General features: G+C 38.7%; 1 protein-coding gene across 1 annotated transcript; it reads right to left on the reverse strand.

Moving 5' to 3' along the window:
* Positions 1 to 3,254: 3,254 nt before the first annotated feature.
* LOC139966975 (aspartate--tRNA ligase, cytoplasmic-like) lies at positions 3,255 to 18,127 on the reverse strand. The gene is made up of 14 exons (XM_071970515.1): positions 17,960 to 18,127; positions 15,924 to 16,014; positions 15,233 to 15,320; positions 14,069 to 14,161; positions 13,608 to 13,710; positions 12,486 to 12,588; positions 11,808 to 11,942; positions 10,769 to 10,880; positions 10,309 to 10,443; positions 9,924 to 10,015; positions 8,836 to 9,038; positions 7,287 to 7,410; positions 6,729 to 6,840; positions 3,255 to 6,122 (listed from the first exon to the last, which is right to left on the reverse strand). Exons 1-14 carry the CDS (start codon positions 17,971 to 17,973, stop codon positions 5,959 to 5,961), a joined length of 1,569 nt encoding a protein of 522 aa, XP_071826616.1. The 5' UTR covers positions 17,974 to 18,127; the 3' UTR covers positions 3,255 to 5,958.
* Between the last annotated feature and the right edge of the window lie 7,874 nt (positions 18,128 to 26,001).

The following is a 26,001-nucleotide window of genomic DNA, read 5'->3' on the forward strand; positions in this document are numbered from 1 at the left end:
GTCTAATGGGTATGTTTTTATGGGTGTAAGTTATTCTTAAAACAAATCATCGAAAACAGGCATTAATAACCAAATCTTGGAATTTTTTTCCTTCAAATTTCAATGGGGAAATGATCTGTTCCCCTGGTTACACCGTCATTTAACCCCCTTCTAAACCACCCACCCACACACCGATACTAATCCTAAGGCAGCATGTCTCCTCGTGACACGCAGCATGCAATGTTCTTTGCTATTTCCATAGAGTAGCTCTCAGTTTTTCCCGAAAGCGCTAGCATACCTATACACACACCTTGTATAAATGTCGTTACACGGCATCCGTAGTGACTTCGTTTTTTGCTCCAAATTTCTTTTTCAATCATGCCTTTATTCTGCTTTCCAAAGTTATTTTTCATAATGGTTGTAATAATGATAACATCTAAAGACCTCTGAGTGGTATTTCCTTTTCCTGTGAAATCGTATCGCTGAGATATTAATGGATGAATTTCCCGTACGTTTTCACGGTAGGCCCCTCCGTTCAAGGTCAATTGACGACTATAACATTAGGTCCAAAATATTCCGATTCTGGTCCCCGTTTGCCACTCTTACCGCGACAACTCCTCGCTACAAATCTACGGTGTCTTCTAAACGACATCATTATGAACAACGTTCTACATCATCGATAAGGTCTTTGTTGTCTGTCTTAAGTCATTTCTAAATACTATTTCTACGATAAAAGTGAACCACGTGGAAAGAACCAATGGCCTTCTTCGTGAACTCAGCAACCTCAAGTCTCCTCCTATAACGATCAATTTGCTAAATTTGTGAAAAACAGTCACAGTTCTTTTTTTATTCGTTCTGGTTTGTTGTTTATTATTATCTTTCATATGCGTCGAGCGCCCTCTTTTATAAACTTCACTAAACGCCCAGTGTCTGAGCTTAGATAATTGACGATTTGAAAGTTACTTAATACTGAGAAATCAGCATTGTCCTACGGAGGCAAAAGCATGGCATGATGAATAGTAACCTTTTTTTTATCCCTTCTCTACGATCAGAAGGATCCCTAATCCATATGCATGAATTTTAATATCGTTATGTCTCAGAAATTCGATATTTAACCCCCAAAGTTTTGTAAGGCCTAATGGTTTTTCAATTTTGGCCCCAAATCGCGCCGACTTTTTCGATTCTTGCCAGAATCACACATAGGGAATAGGTCAACATTCTAATCATATACCAGGGATAATATCGTTAGTATTCATCCCTATATTAGCGAAAACAACATATTTATTAGTCAATTTTGATCATAATGTTACGCTATATTTGATTAGTTTCTCCGCTTAAAATTTGATAGAACAAGACTTTAAAATATTTATGAGAAAACAACATCAGGAGTCTATTAAGAGTATCCTGATCAAATCTGAGAAATTCAATAGAACCCCGCTTTCAATTAGTTGTAAATCCTCTACACTGAGACCCTGGATGACCATGAAAGGCATCCTGACCAAATCTGAAAGAAAAATGGAACGGAGGGTGATAAAATACTGCCCATACTAACATGACAACCCCCCCCCCCCCCTCTTACACATACACACTCCTGTCTTCTAATATTCTACCGTTATTTATTGGAACCTGTTTTTGCTATTCCTTGGTCTTTGAATGGGATAACATCACAAATATGTAAAACAATTTCTCTTTCAATGAATAAAGAAGGCAATCCATAGTTGTATGAAATGTTTTCAATCACGCATTTTTTGTTTTGAATAGCAGTAATGAAATTTGATCACCGTTTTCCAAATGCCGGAATTAAACGTGTAAAGTTTTAAATAAGAAATTAAAAACCATTGTCTAATGGGTATGTTTTTATGGGTGTAATTTATTCTTAAAACAAGTCATCGAAAACAGGCATTAATAACCAAATCTTGGAATTTTTTTCTTCAAATTTCAATGGGGGAATGATCTGTTCCCCTGGTTACACCGTCATTTAACCCCCTTCTAAACCACCCACCCACACACCGATACTAATCCTAAGGCAGCATGTCTCCTCGTGACACGCAGCATGCAATGTTCTTTGCTATTTCCATGGAGTAGCTCTCAGTTTTTCCCGAAAGCGCTAGCGTACCTATACACACACCTTGTATAAATGTCGTTACACGGCATCCGTAGTGACTTCGTTTTTTGCTCCAAATTTCTTTTTCAATCATGCCTTTATTCTGCTTTCCAAAGTTATTTTTCATAATGGTTGTAATAATGATAACATCTTAAGACTTCCGAGTGGTATTTCCTATTCCTGTGAAATCGTTTCGCTGAGATATTAATGAATGAATTTCCCGTACGTTTTCACGGTAGGCCCCTCCGTTCAAAGTCAATTGACGACTATAACATTAGGTCCAAAATCAACCGATTCTGGTCCCCGTTTGCAACTCTTACCGCGACAACGCCTCGCTACGAATCTACGGTGTCTTCTAAACGACATCATTATGAACAACGTTCTACATCATCGATAAGGTCTTTGTTGTCTTTCTTAAGTCATTTCTTCATACTTTTAATACGATATAAGTGAACCACGGGGAAGGAACCAATGGCCGTCGTCGTGAACTCAGCAACCTCAAGTCTCCTCCTATAACGATCAATTTGCTCAATTTGTGAAAAACAGTCACAGTTCTCTTTTTATTCGTTCTGATTTGTTGTTTATTATTATCTTTCATATGCGTTGAGCGCCCTCGTTTAGAACGTTCATTAAATGCCCATTGGCAATGTTTTGACAAGTTCCGTCAGGCTACCGGAAATTGAAAAATCGATTATTTTCACATGTAGTCCTTGAACGAATCGTAAATTACCTTTAAGATATTCTTATGGAATGATTACCATTGGAATTTTTGCCGAATATTTCGTGAATCTCTAGAAACTGAGGAAAAATGCACACGTTTGGAATGTTTCGATTTTCTCTAGGCTTCAGGGACAGAAGATATTTATTTCTCGGGACGATTCATTTCGAGCCAATAAATATTGACAAAACACCGTTATCTTTAGATAGAGGGCATATCTACATATACAGACGTAAACTTTTGCTTACTTCTTACCCGTATTTTTAGTAAATACAAAGATTTTCGTTACGATTTTGAAAGTCACGTAATACTGAGAAATCGGCATTGGCCTACGGAGGAAAAAGCATGCCATGATGAATAGTAATTTTTTGTGATCCCTTCAATAAACGTTATCAACGTTTTCCAAATGGAATTAAACGTGTACAGTTTTAAATAAGAAATGACAAGAATATCTTCTTTAATCCATTGTCTTATGGGTATGTGTTTATTCGCAATGACTTCTCGGGGGGTTTTAATAAGTGAAACAAATATTTACTGTATGTTAAAATACACTGACCACAAAAAAAAAGAAGAAGAAAAATAATAATAATAGATGAAGAAAAAAATACTTTCTTGTTTTTAGAAAGGAACATAATTAGATGCAACCAAACTTAACCCAAAGTTTCCCAAATATGGAGAAGAAAGATTATCTGAAGTTGAGAAATAACGTATGGAAAACTCTTTATAAGTTACCAAACCATCGAGTAGGCCCTAAAAGTACAAATTTGAAATTTTATAACCTCTGTCGGTAATAAGGAGGACGAAAAGTTTCCTGTTGGTTAAACTTGAGCAGCAATTCACTCATATAGCGTATGTATTAGGCTAGTTAGTTGTATAATTGATATTAAGGAAAATACATTTGCCCCCCTCCCCCCACCCCCCAAAAAGAAGCTTTTCTGAATAAGAATTTCTAACTTTATTAGTAATTTGATTCCATGGAATGAACAATTACAGTTGGGATTAATGTAATAAATGATAATTCTGTGCAAAGAAAGCTGTTCATATATCTTAATTGATGGGAAACTAATTAAGAAAGTTGCTCTCACATGGCTAATCAAATGCAGTTTGAAGTGATTTTCACTCTTTCACGACTATCAGACACGGGTAAGCTATTACCGTTAACGTTTTGACGATCTTTGCACAAAAATACCATTTAAGGAGTTTGTAAGAGTTACCACAAGAAGCTAGTTTGATGCAATTTACGACCTTAAACCAGAAACGAATCTGGAATATAACCACCCCCACCACCAAAAAAAAAATATGTGACCTTGTAGATTGTTTAGCAAAAATCATCCTAAAATTGTCTTCTACACAACCATATGCATGCAACCACATGGAAAGGATGTTACCAGAAATCATAACATGTGTAGTGGTCATAGGTAAGAGAAATAGTGGAAGGGGGGGGGTCATGGTGGACTAGGGGAAAGGTAATTGTTGGGAACAAAAGATTCGCCACCTAATGATATGTCAACACTGTTTAATCTTTGTGTTTGTTAAAATCTTTAGTCTGTGTTCCAAAAAATATGAAACATTGCTAAAAATAAATGTGATCTCCTCCAATAAATCATCACCCAACCACCACCTCACCCCCCTCACTAAACCCCCCACCCCCTCGTTCTTCCTCTACCATGCTGCCATAATTTTTTGCAGAGAAACCTGAGGAAGATCATCTCAAAATAATGTTTCTTTCATTTTAAAGTAAAGTTCCAAGACCGTACTGTGTCCTGATCATGATGAAAGCCCACAACTATCGACAGGGAATCAATTTTCTGTGGCAGTTCTTTGACGGCAGTTAAGGCCTTCTTTTATTATAATACATCTCATGGTTCTTGTGTACGAAAAACTGCTATAAATCTTTGCACTTGTATATTCAATATGTCAAATCTGGCATAGTAATTTGCTATGCAATTACAGGAAATAACAATGCCTCGATCAATGCTATCATCATCATCATCATCATTATCAATAAGTATCATCAATTCATTTCTAGTATCAACAGCAACAACATCATCAATATTGAAGTAAAATATTGATTTCATAATCTAATGATTTGAGTTGTAAAGAGGGAAATGAACCGTTTTCTTTTACTTGGACGTTTTCTTCATCATATTATCAAGCAGCAATGAGAGAGATTTATGGTTAGAACATTAGTTCAAATATTTAAAGAAAGAAAAAAAAACCCTAAAAAAACAAATTCAAAATGCTGATTCTAAGTCCTACAAGACTGCAACAGCCCAAAAAACCTCAGAAGGACAAAACAGTAGTTAGTCAAAGAATGTTGAGACATTTAAAGCCTAAAGTGGGGTGAATCTGACGAAGATTTCTGACAAATCCATTGCCACTTAGCGAACGAATTACTTTTTCAATTTTGCATAGCAGTTTTCAGATCCAGGAAATTTGTTTACATGCAGAGCTAGGGCCTTTTTTGGTATAAACTTTCTATTATGCAATCTTTTGGTTTATGTACCTATCAATACAGTTGTCTATGGCAGTTGTCTGTGTGTAATCATATCAGATAGAGTTATTAATGTATTCAAACAGGGATAAATATCACAGTTTTGTTTATGCAATCAGAGCTTTGGTGAATTAAAAAATGGGATTGGGGTGGTTGTCTTCTGTTTTTAATTTGAAGGATGATGTAAAAAGGCTAAAATCCACAACTATTCATATGGTAATCTAAAGCAGATGCAACACATACACACGTACGCACAGACTTTGTTTCAGACATACAGAAAAGATCTTCTATACTTGTTCCCTTTTCTACACATAAATCTGGTCCCACTTAACAAACACTCCCTAACTAGTTACCAAACATGTTACACCTGCCCTAACAGGCTCCAGTAATGTCGCCCTTGCAATGTCCACAGGTTATCCAAAATTTGATAAATTTCTTAAAATACCCACCAATGTTTAAGATTCTGAACTTTTCAGATACAGTGTTAAAGTTGTTAATGAGCCGAAAATTATCCTTTACAAGCAAAGCCAGAAAATTCCCCTGCACCGTCACACAACTGGTCCTTTGAAAAAGATGGGTATTGTTCCTGACCCATTTGATGTCGATGATTTAGTGAAGGAGGGGGGGGGGGTGGGGAGGGCAAGTTGATGATTGGTTAACACTTCAAGGGGTCAGTCTCTTCGGGTCACGAGGGAACAGAGATACCTTGCGTATATTGTCCAGGCCTAGGTAGAGCATGGTGACTCGTTCCAGGCCGATGCCCCCACCTGCGTGTGGCGCTGCTCCGTACTTGAAGGAGTCAATGTAGGACTGGATTGTGGTTAGATCTGTAAATGGGAAAAAAGTGAATTTGATTTAATATTATTGACCATATTCTAAGATTAGCTTCACTCAAAAACTGTTTTACTAAAAGGAAACCAAACCTTTAGGCTCTGACACATTATCAGTAACGACATTCATGTTAATATAAAAATATATCAAAATAAGTTCCATTCAATCAACCACATCTTGAATTAGGAACAAGATATCGATATAGGTTTGCAACTAAAAGTGTTGAATATCCCTTTAACAGCAATCTAAGACTTAAATTAAGCAAACCGAGCAAACAGATAAAAAACCACAACAAGGGGCTGGATTATTATTATTATTATTATTGAAGTGGAGGGTGGTTCCATTCTTTAAACTTTGAATGACAGATGTCCTATTTCAGCGAAGGTTTTTGGTATTTTCCAGTAAAAACCTGAGTAGATGACCTTAACGTGCGATTCGGTTGATAGAATTTATCAATTCAATTCAATAGTTAAGGTACAATTGAAGCAAAAGAACTAAACTCTTAAAATGCACACGATATATATCGACAGGAAACCAATGAAGGGCCGCTTAATAAAATGGATTTCATGTGATCTCTCATAGATGCAGGATGAGAGACTCACCGATCTCGTGATGCAAAGCTCTCTCCGTTAGAAGTTTTGGGTCGTGGATTCTCTGTGCTCCGGACATGATTTCCTCGCCTCTCATGAAGATGTCGTAAGAATTTGATTGTTTCTGAGGGATGGAGAGGATGAGGGAGAAGCAGTCAGAAATAATCAGCGGAAAAAAGAAAAGAAAATTGGTAAATACGATTTTCAAATGTAACTTTCAAAGGATCAAATCATTTCTTTTTTAGCTCTGTAAATAAAGAAATAAAACGAACCATGGAAGAAATTCTACGAAAAAAGGTGATCATTTTCAAGTCGGCATTATCTATTGTGGTTGCAACGGTGTATCGACCGTTTCATAACATCTGGAGAAATTCTTTTCCATCCCGTCAACGGTATGATCCCTGGCACTGCATGTGGACACTGCTTTCAGATGTCAGATGTCCCACTGCCTGCCCTAATTTGCATATAACATTAAGGGCTAAAGTATTGTCAGGTGTCAGCAAATTGACAAATATCTAGGGAAGGTTTATTACAAACACATTGAAACAAAACTTTGGTCATACTACTTACAGGGTCGTTAGGGTCAGGCATCGTGTAGAATGGGCGCACGGCCATGGGGAATTTATCCAGGATAAAGAAATCGGTGTCGTATTTGGCCTTGACTAGCCGACCCAACAGCTTCTCTGCTGGGGTCCTGTATTAAAAGGAGATCAGAAAGTTGCATCTTACTGTCTACGAGAAACTGTTTATCGTGGAAATTATTAGAACAGATCAAAGGGAAAAGCTTCCACTGAAGCAAGAATGAAATGTATCAAATTAAAAAGAGGTAAAAGACAAAAACTGTCTAAAAATATACACTTGAGGGAAAATAAGAAATATTAATTGATACAACCCCAGGCTACATAGCTACTTCCAGTATAGATAATAACATAGAATACACACACCAATATATTTATCGATTTTGTCGCGGTAGTGAGCTGCTCTGCTTAACGACCGGCGTCATTGACATTCAACAGATGAAAATTTACTAAAGGGTGATAATAACAACTTTGAAAAGATTCATGTAACTACAACATTCATGGATGCTGGACAAGTGGATAATGGATGGTTGATGGACAGGTACCAACAATGCTATCAAGTAACTTGAAGACAATTAAAACATCAATTTCTTCCAAATTTGAGGGCGCCAACAAAATTGCTGACAGTTTTTTTTTCTCTGTATTACATTCCAGCAGATTCTGACTCTCTAAACAATTTCCAAACTTTTAGGGGGTGGTGGTGGGGGGGGGAGATGGTGTAATAGAATTGGGCAAGTATAGAACTTATTAGCGCTTTGAGAGTGGCAGTGAAACTACTGGTTCAGTAGGTCTGTTCTAACATGGGTGACCATTTGTTGACTCTCTAGCAATATTGAGACGACTATTTTTGCATTCAGCTGGCAACTTAAACAAGCCAACCAACCAGCAGTGACTCAAAAACAGGATAGCGAATGGACAAACAGAAATGTCTTTCTACATTATTATCACCAAGTGAAGAAAAATGAGGGTGACCTAACAGGTCGACTCAATCCTCAGCTGGACACCTCCATACTAGTAATAATGGCATTTATAAAGAAAGTTGGAAATTTCTTACCTTTCTAAACTTTTTCTGCATTATTTGAAATGGCAATGGACTAGTTCAGCAAAATGGCACTAATTTTTTTTACTGAACTAAATTATTTTGGTACTAACAATTAGCTTAAACACACTTTGATCTTCACAAAGTACAAGGTGGACAAATTTTCCTTACAACTTTTACTGATGTTTCCGTACCGACTGCTATTTCAGCAGTTATTTCAATTTCAACTGATACTTGTTTCCCATGGCCCGAACCCCTCTCGCCCTCTTCTTCCTCCCCCATTTCAACCCCCCCCAACCCACCCCCATCCATTCCAGAAATCCTTGATGTAATCGGTGCTAACCCCACCCTTATGAGGCCCTTTGGGCTTAAATATGATGTAGTAGATTTTTGTATGTTATACCTGCCATGCACCACCTGTCGGCTATAGTGTATTTAAACATTTAACTCCTTCAAGTAATGGACCAGTCCCAGCCCGGCTGGGGATTTTTCTGTCACTTACGTTAAGTCTTCTTCGTCTCCCATCTCGACACCGTTCTCTCGGAGCGTTTTAACCGCCTCGGGGTAAGTCAGTCTCAGAGGAGGTTCCAGAAACTTGAACGGTTCTGCGGGATACTGCTTGTTCACCGTTTCGATTTCTGTCTGGTAACGATCCCGCAGACCACGAAAAATGTCGTTGAACATTGAACCAATCACATCTAAGGCCTGTTGAGAATTATTTGTTGATGTAAGTTTACGACGCAATGTAACCACAATACAGCACAATGTGACAGTTACAACATAAAAAATTTCCATACAGAAAGAGAGAATAAGGTAAAAATTACAAACGTTGATCTCAATTATACTTTTTTTTTTACTCTCACCATTTGTTAAATGTTCTAGTATGCAAGTTACTGGAGGGATGGGTTGATGTGGGATGATAGAGTAAAGTGATTGCATTATAAATGATTAATAAAAGTGTTTTGTTTTGCAATCTTGAATTTCATTGACAGATGTTTCATTACAAATTTCAATTATTTCAGTTAATGAATTCATGGTTGTAAAATTCTATATCAATTCCATTTCTCTATGCTGTATGAAAACTTATAAACTGAGGTAGAATTCCTTCTTACAAGAAAAAATATGAATTACAAATTTGCTTTAATACACAATATTTGTTTTGATATTTTGATTTTGTTTGTCACCTGTAATAATTTTATTTCATAAGCCATGGGTTACTTGTTTTATCTGTATATCATAAGTGACATGAAGAAAAAAGTACTTGAACTGAATTATCTAAAAGATATGTACAAAGAAAAGGAGTGCATATGTGTGGGGAGGTGAATTGGGTTGTGGGTAATGAGGGGATGGAAATGGGATTGGGGGGGGGGGTTGTACTTGTTTTTAAGCTGTCAATATTTCTTTAAGATTCAAAGGTTATCATTGCTACAGTTCTCATACACCTCTCTGAGGTAAAAACATCCTTTGATTATTCAAGAAACTTTTTGGTATTTGTTTACACCTGTGTTCTGAGTAAATACAGTGTCCAAAATGTCAATTATGGGAGAAAAGGGGCAGGGGGGGGGATAGTGTAGCAGAAATGTCTCTCACCTCATGATAGTGGTAGTTGAAAGCCATTTCCAGGTCAAGTCCCACAAACTCGGTCAAATGTCTATGGGTGTTGGAGTCTTCAGCTCGGAAAACTGACGAAAAAAGACACACCAGTTTAGACAATTAAATTTAGTAAAAAGCGACACCCCCAAAAAGGGAACAAACCCAAACGGACCCACCATCATGTTAATCTTATAGGATAGAAAAACCTTGTGATGAACCTAAAATATGGGGTTGCATCATCAGTGTCAATTAGCAGTTAAGCAACAACTAGATGCTTTAATCAATACATCCACACTGTAAATCCGTCAAAATTTCCACCATTCCCTCCTCATCTCACCTCCCCCTTCCCCCCCCACCCCACCCGGTCCTCTTCAGTACTCACCTGCTCCTATCGTAAAGACTCTGTCAAAATCAGAACAGATGGCCATCTGTTTGTAGAGTTGCGGAGACTGGGCGAGGTAGGCGCTGGTCTTGAAGTAGCTGACTTCAAAGACATTGGCTCCACCCTCACTAGCAGCTTTTTGGATTGAAAAAGATGAGAATACCATAAAAAATGACAAAACAGAAAATATTATCTACTACACAATTTAAACCAGAAACCATCATTAAATCAACAAGCTGCTGTGAATCTTGTCTGAGACTCATAAAGACCATCACCCTTTACCTGTTTGCGGACATGTTGCTCGTCAGATTGTCGGAGGCAAAGCAGATGCAGCCATCGAGTAATTATCCTTCTCAACAAACACTTTGTGCTAAAGTTTACAGGAGCTCAGACTACTAACGTTACTATAATATTGCAACATGGCTGCTATGACGGGCCTTATGAAAAGGGCCTTACTTACCGGAGATAATTTTTGGTGTGTGAACTTCCACAAAGTCTCGCTTCATGAGAGATTCCCTGAAGAGCTGAACCACTCCTCCTTCTAGCCGAAAGATGGCTTGGCTGGTGGAAGTCTAAAAGAGGTGAAAACGAAGGTGGAGATGAAGAATTTAAACATCTTCATTTTTTCAAACATGATGTATTTGTCTGTATTCACAAATTAATGCTTCGTAATGCAACAACAGTCCCAGCTGTAATTATTAGTTCAAATCCTAGAGTTTCTCGTTAAGCTTGGACAATTGTCAACAATTGTTTACATCACTAATGAGGAAATGGAAAGAAAGAGATACCTACATGATTATGAACTAATCCAATAAGCCAAAATAAAAGTATGTAAGAATGGGACCATCAATATTATCCTACCATTTGACTAATCACTGACATAGCTTTACCCTCAAACTCTCTACCTTGCTATCAAGAGCTTGGTATATATCATCAAGCATTCCTTGGGATTAAGGCATTCTAGTTTGCCTCATGTCTTCTCTGATATCAAGAATATCAACCTTAAAACTGAGACAGAGAATTCAATGAGGTCTAGCCGTAGGTTTGGGTTAAGAGTTTGATCATTGTCAGAGCCTACCCTATGAATGATACTTCAGCTCGCTCAAACTGAAAGCAAGAAAATGGATTGTCACCCAATCCTAACTTGAGAAAAAGACTTCAGGAATCCTCCAGCCTTTTGGTTATCACACCTGATCCTTGGGATCAAGGGTTTGGTTATCATCACGCCTAGCCTTACAACATATACAGTTATCGTGAAGCTTAAAAACTCTGAGATCAAATATCCCTCTACCATCATCAGCTTTTGTTACCCTACCCTGAGATCAAATCTTTTATTTGGGTTTTCAATCTGCTTGAGATCTAGCATCTCTCAGCTATCATCAAAGCTTCACCAAGGACACAATTTCAGGAAGTGTTTGGACTACCCTGAGGATCAGATAAGTTTGTGTTATTTTCAAGCCTACCATGGGATCAAAACCGTGAGTTTTCTTCAAACCTACCCTGAGATCCAGGATTCTGTTATCGAGTCTGGTGTCTTGATTCACCATTGGTCCTTGAGATTCGTCGCCGTCTGGTCGAGCAGCGTCATCAATCTGAAGAGGGAGACGGGGCGCTGCTTGGCTGATGACAAATACCTGTCAAGAGTGAGCAAGAAATTAAAACAATCAAAGGTGAAAGGTCAGCTTGGATCAAGAGAGCACTGATTAGCAAATATGGAAAAAAACATCACTTATATTCAAATTTGGGGAAGGAGAGGGCAAGGAGGGAGGGGGTCAGAAGGGGTGAAAGGATTAGGATTCTGAAGGGGAAAGTGAAGAGAGGGGAAGAGTGGGGAGGGGAGGGAAGGGAAGGGAGGGGGAGGAGAAGCACTGGGAGGGGGTTCGGGGAGTAAACTGGTCCCCTGTGGACTGATGTATGTCATTTCAGCCATGTTAAATATACCACTGGAAGAAAAATCTCTCACTTCCTACATGGACCTGTACAGCTGCAAGCAGACCTGTGCATGTTACGTCAAAAGCCTTCAGCAACTAGTAGCTGATCATCAGCTGACTATTTCAACTGATGTGAAACCTTACAGGGATATCAAATTGCATTTCAGTACAAAATTTTATGACAGCATTTCCACATGCCAGCATATTTAGTTACGTCCATGTTACTTTGACCTTAATTTCAAATACCTGTTCTATTTGTAACTCCACATCCTGTTGAGTACAGCTCTCGATCTTCTGAGGTACAAGGCTGACGATACCTTCCACATCGATGATCGATTCCTTTGTGATGCTGTTTTGAAAATTGATGCAAGATATTTGGTGTTTGATTTAGAAACTTATTCAGTGGTACAATTTCACCTATGACCTCTTTGATGTCAGCATCATTTCAATTTCATACTTGTTTCACTTTCCAAAAAGGTCTTCTATTAAATGATTAGAGAAAAAACTGGATAAAGACAAACATAGCTCTGAAATGAAAATAGTCATTTTTTATGTAAACAAAAGCATTTTATTTCATTGCCTTTTGATAATTACTTATTTCTGAACTAGAATCCCACAAAGACTTCCTAGAAACTGTCACCAAAACTTCAACAAATTTTGATAAAATCTGTGGCACAAAAATGACAAACCCTTAAAGCAATTCTTTAGTGACTGAATATTGAGTAAATGAAAAAAACTCCATAATTTTTTCATCGCCACAGTCCTAGTTTGGGGATTTTTCATGCTATGATTCAGGAGAAGTGAATTTTTGAACCTCGTGCCAACTTAATCTAATATATTTTGAACAGTGGTGAACAATGAGTGCTGTGACATCATCGCGGCACTTCTTTCGGAGACTGCAGGGACGCTATCATTAGCAAGCTCGGTTTCTTCATAATAATGTTGTTCAGATATTTGTTATTTGAGCAATTTTTTAATCACAGCCGTATGCAAAGTCTGTACACATTCATGTCTTTTGTATCAAGGCCAAGCTTAGAGTGAGATCTTTTGTATTCACAGCCGTATGTGAAGTCTGTACACATTCCTGTGTATTAGAGTGAGATTGAATCGATTCTGACCATGTGCCGCACTGACGTCACATCTCGACGTATGTCAGTGTAAGATTCAAATTTTCTGGCACTCTATCAAAGAAACTATAATTTATCCCAGGGCAAGGCTTAGGACGATACCAAGACAAAAGGACCGAAAGGACTGGATCCCATGTTTCACTTAAAAAATTCCTTTAAATATCTTACATGCAACAAAGAGAGACAGGAGAAAAAAATTGTCAAAAACGTCAAAAAGAGAGGACATTTTGTGGAAACTTACTTAGCGACAAATCTGACCATGGCTTTACTTATCTTCTCATTGACAGCCACCAGACCTTGTATGTTGAAATGTTGCTGCCTTAGCACCACAAAACATTGTTTCCCTGTAGAGAGAATAAATTCCATCAAATGAGATCAGGCAGAATTTTTAAGCTAGCCTTAAAACTAACCTGGACAAATCTGCCAGCTTGAAGATTAGTTGCCACATGATTTTCGCCACATTAGTCGCCACATGATATTCAACATGTGGCCTTTTTTTCCTACTGGCATTTCGCAGCAGTGTGTAGCATTTAATGCCAAATATTCCCAGTTTCAAGAAATTTCAGCCTATAACAAGGAAACAATTTTGACATGTGACCTAAACGTGCAGCCATCTAAGCTTTGATTCGTTATGAGAAGTCTCCGTTTAGAAAAATTCCCCAACGGTGATATTTTCATGTCGTTTTGGGACTCTTGACTCACCTTTGGCTCGGCTTGTGTGCAGCCTGGCTCTGACCCATACTCTCTTAGTAGCCTCGGATGATGTGAGGGTCTTAATCTTGACAAGTTCTCTATCTGGAAAAATAATATTTTACAGAAATGATATCAGCTTCTTTTTGTGATGCATCTCACTCTTTTACCAAACACAGAAAAGTTTTTCTCATCTAACTGTGGACTGCAGAGGCAGTCTACAAAATCAGAGCAAGAAAGCATTAACTTCGATGAAAACAAAGAACGGTTCAGTTCCGAATCGACTCGGTCCAGCAATCTCCTCGGGGGAAATAGTCCTGTGACAATGAAATAATGTCCTTCCAAATCAGCTAGGTCTCATTTGGATTTCTTTCTCCAGGAGCACTCTTCAGAAGTGACAGAACTTTTCATAAAATATGATCTTGGCGAATATCATGCTTCATTTCAAACAAACCACAAAGTGATTTTAGTTTTGAAGTGCAGTTCTTTACAAAACATTGGCAAACTTGCCAAATAATGAAAATCAAAACCAGCATTCATGTAGCCAATTTCAGAAGGGAATTGTTTACCAGATCACCAAAGAATTAGTGATGCCATGCCATATTTTAGAGATCAGGAAAATTCAAGGATTCCTGCAAAATGATGTGTTTTGATAATCTGTAGACTTGGACTGATCGACAAGGTTCTTGCAATTAAATATGCACCTCTGGTAGTTTTTGTAGGGTACTATTCCAAACGTCAATTCTTTGGAGAAAAGTCAAAACATAAAACAGTGAATTTTTGCTGCCAACATATTTAACAGTTTTACTTAGGAGCAAGAGTATGAGTTGATGTTGACACAAAATGATTACATCTGGGCTAACATTGAAAAGATGTCAAATATGAATATTCATGAGTTTTCATGAGTATTCATGAGAATATTCATGAATATTCATGAGTTTAACATTTTTTACTACTGGAATAAGAACCAGGCAAAAGCTGGCAGGCATAGTTATGCATAGTGGTAGGGTATCACCATGCTAGCCCAACGACACCACTGTAAAATGGACTGCACACTTATGTTAAATTATGGTATTTGATGACACACAACCTTCCTTTCTGCCGGTTAGCAGGCAACTTGGACAGTAGGATTAAATATTGATCCTAAGCAAAGTACTGACTGAAGGGAACTCTAACCTGGTTTTTCACGAGATTGTATTAACTGGGAGACGCCATAGAGATCCTTCGAGTAGTCTTCTCCCTCAGCAGCTTCGGCTTCTGCTGCCTAAAGAACAAAAAACAAACAAAAAAGACCTTATACTTTACCGAAATTAAAGCAAATGTGAACCTCGGTTGGAATTCTGAGCGTTATCTCTGATACTATCCCAGTACCCAGTAAATAGATGGATGGAGAAGAGATACTGCATTGCCTTACTGTCCGGCCAGTATTGGAATTTGTGACGATTGTGCTAGGGTTACAGAATGATTTTACTAGTAATGACATCTAACCAATTCGGCTCATGAGATATATTTAATGTAGGTTCTTCCTCGCAAAATGTCATCTCAGACTTCAATAAAGAAATTTAACAAATTTGGTACCTAAATGATATATAAGAGTATAAGACTCCCCCCAAAAAATGTGGCGTTTTCTTGAAACACATCTACCCTTAGGGAACTCTATACTGGAATATCTTGGTTCCTTATTATGTAGTTCTAGTGGAAACAAATTCTAGCCAACTGAACTTGGGGGGGGGGGGAGGCTGGGGGACTGAAAACCATTACCCATTGTTATGGCAATTGGTGGAGAGGAAGGATGGGTGAGGCATGGGGAGCATGACAATAAATTTGATGGTCATGACTGTATTGAGACATTGCTATGGCTGATTACCTGCTGTGCTGCACGTGCTGCCTTCTTGGCTGCCTTTTCTGCTTCCTTCTGTTGCTTTTTCAGGGCTTTCTTTGATGGCCCATTCTCCTTGCTGAAAGAAAGAAAAGTAAAGTTCTAAAATTTTACAAAAACAGAGGATACAATGTTCCAACATTACTAGTGTCTTTCAACCTTCTTCAATCAAGGTGATTAAATGTCATTTTTGAATTGCACTTTGGGGAAGTCCATGTTGTTTTATCTATACAAACCGTGTAGGTATCCGAACCAAACCTGATTCATGCTCTGTTATTGCATGTACTGGATATATATGCAAATTAAACTAGAGTACTGCAATTTTGTAAATAAATATCATGGCATCTGTATAGTGATAGCATGAGGAATAAGGAATTGCACCCTCAATTTTCTCCCAGCTGCTGGGCCAACAAGGGATAGCATATGCACTATTTATCTGGCTGCCAGACAAAACAAGGCAACATGGCTCATGCCATTCACCTGCCAGCTGGATGAACAAGGAATAACTCTCTTGAACTTTGCCTGACTACAGCAGGGCAAATAACAACTGCTTGCTTGATTCCCACCCCCACCCCCACACCCCCAAACCAGACACAGGTGGAATTTGATAGTCATATGCAGTTTAAGAAATGCACATATTGCAAAAATGTGAATCCATTATCTACAGACATGCTGATTCATGGATCATGGACATTTAGGACAGTGATAGTAGACTATAGAAATGACTCCTCAGTGAAAACAAGTGACCAAACTGAATTCACATTACCTCACACATCAAACCATGCCCTTTCAAGGAGCTTTTAAATTCAGAAAGACCATGTACTCTCCACCAAATTGTTGGGTATATATGGAGTTTTCCCATAAGCTAAGTCCCGTGTAGGACAGATAATATTGTAAAATTGCAATGTGGAAGTCCAAAGAAGAATACATGAATGAAACTTCAATTCAGAGAAACATTACACGATAAAGCTAGAAAAGGTACAGGGGAGCTCTGATTTAGTGATATTTTTACCTCAACCTCATGGGCTCAACATTCAGGAAGGACATGACTAACTTTTCTTCTGTTTCCCTCCCCCTCCATCTCCCCTTGTCCCCCTCCCCCCCCCCCCCACTCCTCCTCTCATAGCTCTCTTCCACCCATTTCTTCACCACACCTTTGTCTTTGTCCTTCTCCATTTTATTCCCTACCCTCTTTCCTTAATCTTCTTTGTCCCTCTACAGTTTATCTCCTACCTCGAGGTAGGCCTCTCCTCTTGGTTTCTTTCTTTCTTTCTTCTCTCCATCCCTTGTGTACTAATCCTCTTACATCTATCTCCTTGTGTTCACCGTGATCATTAATCTATCTGTATTCTGTGCTTGTATTTGTCCCTCCTGTTACTGTTACTTGTCATTTAGGCTCTGAAGAAGATCTTGCTAGGATCAAAACATCAGGCCAACTTACTTTTACACATTTAATTTTGAGACAAGTGTAGTTGTAACCATGTGATCATATTCAGTGTTACGTTCCTTCGAAAGGAAATATATTACTCCACATAAATGATGTAAGTTTATGCTGAGAGAATGGTTGTATTGCTATTCATCTGTCTGCCAGCTGCATCACAGGCGTCAAGCTCATTCGCGTGCTATGCTATTTACTAGACCTGTAGGCAATTTGCTGTACCGAAGTTACATTATAATATATGGCTAGGCGTAGGCCCATATTACTAGTATAGTATAGCCTAGATACGATAGTATCGACAAGCACTAGCACTTGAGCATACTTGGCGCAAGTGGCCTAACCTACATTGGATTCGGAATAGCCAATAGAACAGCGTGCAAACTTGTGCAAACTTGCCCCAATGGGTATAGCCTAATTGATTTTGATAGATTAGGGCTGATGCAATCGTCTTTCGCATAACCAGTATTCTGCCGATATTGTATACATTGAACAATGATAATTAATTAGCATACAAAGGATAGAAAATACCCACAGAATGGCTATTGATTAGCATGCAAATATTAATAAATAGTTTTCTCAGCCATACTTTTCAGAATCCATTATATTTGTTTCCAATTGTCCACAGAAACGGAATAAAACCAGTCTTTCGACACGTTCCTTCTTTCACACGAAGGTCAGCAGACGGGGATGTACTACAATGAAACATCGCTCAATCAGTTTTCGATACCGGTAGTGATGAAAACAAATGATAGAAAGAAGATCCATTTTGCACATGCAAAAGTCAGGCGCGGATCCCTGGGAAGGGTGGGCTGCACGCAACCACTTATCAACGTCACACAAAAAAGTAAGTCGTTATTACCAAAAACTTGCATGTAGACCTAATTTTCGACCTATATTTAACCCCTCCTTTTAAGAATCGGTCATCATTGGAAGTGATATTTGGAAGAACCCATCCGACCCCCTACCCTTGTTCCCGATCATACCCTCAAACATAGGCGTACTAGAAAACTAATTAACGGTGACCCCTTAATGCTTTCATAGATTCATAAATTTGGTCCGGTTTCAAAAGAAATTGTTGCAGACGAAATTGTTATACAGAAAAATGTTGCCATTATCTTCAACAAATCTAAAGCCTTTAGATTTGTTGAAGATATTCGGAATATTGGATGCACGCCGTATAGGGACTACCCTTTTAAATGCTTATATTTGTCTTTAGATGCTGAGGGTAAAAGGAGTTCCCTCGAAAAAAAAAAATGAAAATTATGATCATCATCGTCTAAAGTGAACAGATGTCACCCATGCTTGACACCTTTGCCCTTAAGCTAGGCAAACATAGTTCATGTTTGTTTAACCTGTTTGTTTCAAGAACCCATGCATGGTCAAACGAACAGAAAAGTGCAGTAGACTTAATAGATGTAAACAATTGATGGAAAAACATTTCCAAATAATACCCTGTTGACAAGTCAGTCCATTATTCTAAGTTTTGAAGTTCAATAGTGTAAGCATTACAGGCGCGTATCCGGGGGGGGGACATTGGGGGCGCGCCCCCCGGGTAAGAAAAAGAGGAGAGAAAAAAAGGAAAAAAAAGAGGGGGGAAAAGAGGAGGAAGGAAGGGAAAAGAAAAGAAAAAGAAGAGAGAAAAAGGAGAAAAGGAGTGAGTAAAAGAAAAACGCCAAGACACCTGGAAGAGAAAGAGGAACAGTGACATCATTATAGCGCTGATCCCTATTATATACACAGGGTAGCCAGTGACGGATCAATGATTTCGGAAGGGGCGTGTGCCTCACCTTACCCCTTACACCGAAACTCCATTTTTGACGTTTCCATTTCTCCTCTCTCACTAATGATCTATGGTCTATCATAACGCGTGTGCGTGTATATACGCCTTACACAATTGTAGAATTGTGCTATGAAACCAACTGTGGCTGGTCTCGAACTCGACCGTGTCGTCGGAGAACATGACGCATTTGGGGAAGGGAGCGACCGCCCCCCCCCCCCCTTCAGCATGTTTCTTTATGATATCGCTAGTAATTTCAAAATAGAAAATGCTTAGATGCAACTAACAAGGCCTTGGAAGTGCATTTCCAGCGATCTGGGAGGCATTTTCGGCAAAAATTTGCTTGTACGCTTCGCGCCAACTCATGATGGCGCTACGCTTAGATAATATGCCTCCCTCAATTGGCAAATTCCTCGCTACGCGCCTGTACGAATTTGTAAAGCAAACAGCAGATATCACATCATACCAGTGAGCATGAAAATGGCGTTCCAGGATGAACAGCCTCAAAACTGCCAGACTTGCCCGAAAAAAATAACCAAAATTTTCGCACGCTCCGCGCGGGATGAACATGTTAATGTCAATATCATATAAGCAAGCATCGGTTATTACATCGCATGCCATCGTGTACCGTACAGTCCGTGAAAGTTGCGCAGTATACCGCGGGATGCTAATGTAAACAACGAAATGTCTTATGCAGATGGAGAAAAAGCATGGAGGTCCAATTATGTCATAACTCTCTTTTATATTAGTAATGGCGAATTAGGGGCTGCAGCCCCCACCCCCCCCCGCCTCCTACGCCTATGTGTGTAGTGTTCGGTTTCGGAAATATCTGCTATTTTTTCATTTCCTTCAACGAAGTTTTACAATAGAAGTTTTAATATTTGTACACCAATAAATTAACTGTATCTGAATTTTCGAAAATTTCCTGAACAACATTCTTCATCACACTTCCCTCTACTCGTGCAATTTTGACCGCTCTGTTAGGAGTTGAAGGAGGTTTTTCTATATTGGTTGTCCATAGATGAAATTTTGTGTAACATTAAGGGTATGTTTTGAAGTGAGTTTATTCACGAGAAATGTGAATTTTCAAATTCTGAACAAATAGTGGGCTTAAAACCTTCAAAAGTGGGGCTGTCGGGTATTGTGGGCCGTTACGTAGTATTACCTATAAAAGCAATGATCCACAGGACATGCGATGAGGTCGAACATGATGTGTGACTGGTGAAAATCTTCAAAAAGGTTATGGATGGGGAAAAAAACTATTGGGAAATACTTGGTTCTCAGGCAAAAAGTGTACATCTGGTTGGTCATTTTCAAGCCCGAGAAGTGCCATTTCCGGTGATCTGGGGGTATCAAAACCAGAAATTTTCTTGTACGCTACGCGCCAACCGATGGTGGCGCTCCGCTTAGATAGTAATTCGCGCCCCCCGGGTTAGAAAATCCTGGATACGCCCCTGCATTATTCCAAGTGATCAACAAAAAAACTACTACCACAATTTAAACAAATATAATTGTCGATATTAATTGTCTTTCTTTCTTTCAAAACAAATTATTTTTGAGCTTGTTTTCATTTGAGTTTATAGATTCCTGTTATTTTAAACTTATCTTAACGGTTGATCACATCAATCATTAAATCACCACAGTGTACATATTTCAAACTTTAAAGATAATACCACCTTCAGTCAGTTAACAAAGGGAAACTCACAGACAACTTATGTAGTAAATAACTATATATGCATGGCAACGACATAACGCCTTAAATGTTGACACACGTACAAACTATTCAAACAAAATGTGATCCATTATTTGAAGGCTATTTAGAGTCAATCACAGAATGTATATATGACCTTCACTTAATAAATAAATTAGTCTGTCTAGATGATCACATTGTTATGAATTCATGGGAGTCACATGCTCATCACAATCGAATCAACAGTTTATACACGATGATGTAGACTATATTTAAAACAATGTAAAATATGTAACGTAAGTCTTGGTTGAGCCATAACGTTAACATATTTTACTGCACATGATCAAAGTCTATAAAATTCAAATTTATGGTTATAGAAAATGGAAGTAATTAAGATGTTAAATGATGCATCAGTTTTGATAGTAGGCATAATCCACTCAGAATTTAATATGCCTGTGCAAGTGATGGCGTATATTTAGTTGTAAGCCTAATTCTGTACTTCAGACAAACTGGTAGTACGGGTACAACAGTGAGTTTATTACGGTACAGGTATGACGGTAGAAGTCACATTGATATATGATCAAGAGTACAAGTATTAGCCTAATACGGGTATGAGTACAGTCAACTATATATGTTAGAATACTGGTTATGAGTACAGTCAACTATACTAGAACAAGTATTGGCCTATACTTCAGTATCTAAAAATATGAGTACACAGTATTTCATATTTCACTGATATCGACACTAGATTCCAAAACGGCTCGAATACGACGAGTACAAATCCTCGAAGGCGAATTCGAGTACAATCAACTATGAGTAGGTACTGAATATTCATAAATATATAACTTGGCAAACCAGTAGAAGGTATGATGAGTTCACAACTCTTTGACTGCGTAATTAACCTTCTCATTCAAAGTAGAAACGCCATATAAACATGCAGTGTTTATACAAGAACCACTTGGACATGCGTTCACCTACATCTGTATTAAGTTCACGCCAAAAGCTTTACCACAACTCTTTAAATAAACTGCCCTACTTTAATTCGAGTAAATGAACTCGGAAATTGTTTTCTTCGACTTTGGCATCGAATTCATATATGGCGTACGGGACCATTTCGGTTTGGGGGGCAGAAACTTTTGTGCCCGAAATTTTCCGTGACACTATCTAAGCGGAGCGCCACCATCGGTTGGCGCGTAGCGTACAAGAATTTTTTTGGCAAAATATGCCTCTCAGATTGCCGGAAATGGCACTTTTGAGGCCTTGCAAGTTGCATCTAAACATTCTTTATTTTATAATCTCACGTTTAGAAATTTACACTTCCCCAAAAATTTAGTAAATTAGAAGAAGAAAAAATGGTAACATCACTTTGACGGGGAAAACTAGGACAGTATATATTTTAAGCTCCTATTTAGTTACGGTACTTATTATTTTAACACAGTACTCAGCTACCCCCAGAAAAACATACATTGTTCAACGACACGTAGGCGGGAAGATGTCGTTGTGTCGGGTGAGACTGCAATTTGTCTCACAAAAAAGTGTAAAATATAACAAAGAATATGATAAACATGTACTTTTAGACTTGTAGGCACTCCCCCCCCCCCCCCCCACCATCCATGAAAAAGAAAATGTTTCTTATACAGTATACACTCATGTCTGGGATGTCCAGGTATACAGTTGACTAGTTAGAAAAAAAATGTTTTCTGCGGTTTTTTCACTTCAGAGACTGCTAATCTCCATGTATGCGTGTCACCACGATAGTGAGCGGCGTTCCCTGTTAATAATTTTGGGCGATATAGTGCAAAAAGCGTGGTAGCCCAGATGAGCTGCGCTTACGATGGCGTTACACGGAAATTTTCAGGCATCATGATGCTAAATAAAGAAAATCACATGGCCTATATATATTAATATTAATGTCACAAAACAAATAACACAGAACGCTCTCCACGGAATTTTCGGGCAAAAATATGAAAAAGATTCGGGCAAGCTACTACATATTTATATATATAGATTTTTTCTCCTCATATAGGCTGCCCGAATTTTTCAGGACTTTTCCCCGAATTTCTTATCTTCTGCCCCCCCCCCCCCCCGCCTCGTACGCCTATGCCATCAAATTGATCAACTTATTCTCGCTTTTTGTGATATCGTTGCTATATAAAACAAAGAAAAATAATCAAGATTGTCGCAATAAATGAAATACATTCATATGTCTAAATATATATTTTTTATTACCGTTTAGAAGTTTAAAAACAACATAGTTGAAGCTTAGCATATATTCATCCTTGTGCAGTTCATTAACTTATCATCATGGCACATGACGATCTAAGCAACATATGTATTCTGTTAAAAAGTATACAACAAAAACATGTCCTTCCACTTAAGAACACACAATAACTTCCAATTGTTTCTTTTTTGCCTTCTATTAGCTATATTTTGTCAATAAAGCAAAAATCTCCTTTATACCATCAAGCTCAAATTTATTAATATTTTCCACTAACAGTTATTGAACCTTTTTTTAATCGTAGTTCCATTCTGTACGTTAATACACAAATTTCGTAGTCTAAATCATCAATAATTATACGAACCACAAGTCCGTACAAAGATACATAGGCTAATTATCAATAACATGGCGGCTGACGAATAAAAGAAAACTTGTTTCCAATTGCAAAATAGTATAGCGTTGTCATAAAACTATACAGCAAAAACCGGATCAGACCAAAATAATGATAATTGCAACGTTTCGCCGTCCTAATAACTGGGAACGTGTTCAAACACGAGTGAAATATGTAATAAGGGGAAGCCTGCGGTAAATGGTGAAGCAGTGTCCCACCCTGTCACTTTATATTTGATCAATTGAAACTCTTAAAGCTGATTAACTTTCAATGTAACCGTTCGCTGATAAGTGACCAATAAAAGGTATAATTAAATGCATATATTCATAGATATGCAGAACTGACTGACGAACACGCAGATAACTTTTAATTACAGGTAACGTGCCGTACAGCCACTTAATTAATGGTTTGCTTGAAGTTAACGGACTTTCCAACGATCGAGTTTCTGGTCGTGTCACTGCGTGGTTTGTCTTAAAACAATTAACAATGGATATCATCAATCCCCTAACCCCCTCACCCCATATACTCGTATACACAAACACACCTTTCAGCTATTCAGCCCAGAGACAGCCACTAATACTAGGGTCTTTGAGAGTGCAGTCCGACACCTTAGACTTTTTATATCGATTGAATTGACGTCATAAATTTCAAGGGCTCCAAAAATATAAGATTTGCACATAATCGTCTTGAGATGAACTTTAATATATATGACCTACATATTAATCAGATAAAAATATTGTGGATTAAAAATCAAGATAACTCATTCCTTGAAACGAAACTTTCAGAAAGGTTATATCCGATTGAAGAACAGGTCTATTTCTAGCCATATAGTCATAGGCTGTTGTTCCATGATTGTCAACAACTAGTATCAGTAACCTGAAGCCGAATGGCAGACCTAGACTATGGTTACCCAATGGGCAGGCCTATAAGCATGGGCGGGATTACGGGGGGGGGGCAAGAGGGGGCATTTGCCCCCCCACTTTTCCCCAAATCTTAGTTCACTTTTTTGTCGTTTTTGCAGACAAATGTGCACAACCCTAATCGAAATTATTCCCCCACAACAGCCCTATCAAATAGGCCTATTTGTTTCGAATCTAAGTCGAATTTGTATTTAAGATCGTAACATGTAGCATGCAGAATAACTGGAGCTGGAGCTAGCACATGGTTCGCAGCACAGGTTACGAATCCTGGAGCTAACACACTAGCGATTCAATTCTGCATGTGATGAATCCGCGGCATGTGCTACAGTGCTAGCTTCAGGAATTGATTTTCAACGTTGCTGCTCTACTGAATGAGTTGAATAACTAAATCCAGAGAAACAATTTACGAAGGCCAGATTTGCATATTGGGTATATCAATAATTAAATTCAATATACTGACACATGACACATGACACCCCCCCACACGGCGTGTCATTCAACAATATGCAATGGCAATGCCGATGTAATTTCTTTACTGCTCGAAATCACCCCTCCTCGACTTCGGTGGCGACGGAACCGGTTGACTTGAGGGGCTTATCCCCCATGAAAAAAGTGGGGGGGGGGTAAGGTATGTTCAGCCCCAATATTTGCCAAGTGCTCCAAGAAGTGGGGAGAATTTCGAAGTGGGTGCTGAACATATTCTTGATCGATCCAAATGCACAATATACTAATAATTTTAGGGGGAAAGAACTGTCTAGATGCGATTTATTGTTACCAGAGGTGTCATTTTTGCTGATCTAGGATTTCCTTTTTGCTTAAATTTCGACGTGCCGCGCCAACTGATGGTGGTGCACCGCCTAAATAGTGACGTATAAGCTTCAGTTGTACATCACCATATAAGTTCTTCTATCCGTCCTCCCTAAATTTCAACACGTTCATTAATTGTTTAGATGCAACTTAAAGCCTACATGGGTGTTAATTTAACCGATCTAAGGGTACCTTTCATCGAAAATTTCGACGCTCCTTGCCAACCGATGATGGCGCTCCGCTTAGATAGTGACGTATAACAAAAGTTGTACATCACCATCTGACCATATGTTCTACTAAAACAATAATTAACTATCTAGATACAAATTGTAGACATGAGATCCATATTTCAAGGACGGGTACATGCAGCTTAGAGCACTCGGGAAGTGCCGTTTCCGGCCATCTGGAGGGTTTGTAAAGCCAAAAAATTTCTTGTACGCTCCGCGCCAACCGATGGTGGCGCTCCGCTTAGATAGTCTTGCTGGCAGGTTTGCCCCCCCCCCCCCCACTTTTACAACTCAAATCCCGCCCCTGCCTATAAGCTATGGTTTACCCAACTGGGGCAGGCCTATGGTTTACCCAAAGGGCAGGCCTAGGCTATGGTTTACCCAAAGGGCAGGCCTATGCTATGGTTTACCCAAAGGGCAGGCCTAGGCTATGGTTTACCCAAAGGGCAGGCCTATGCTATGGTTTACCCGTAGGGCAGGCCTAGCCTTGGCTTAGCCTTTACGTATAGATTGCATATGTTTCACCGACGGAGGGGAAGATCCTAGAAAGTCATAATCCATTTGCAAATGTTGCTAACTCTACAACGAGGCCCCTGCG

The sequence above is a fragment of the Apostichopus japonicus genome, chromosome 4, assembly GCF_037975245.1.
Source record: "Apostichopus japonicus isolate 1M-3 chromosome 4, ASM3797524v1, whole genome shotgun sequence".
NCBI classification, from domain to species: Eukaryota; Metazoa; Echinodermata; class Holothuroidea; order Aspidochirotida; family Stichopodidae; genus Apostichopus; species Apostichopus japonicus.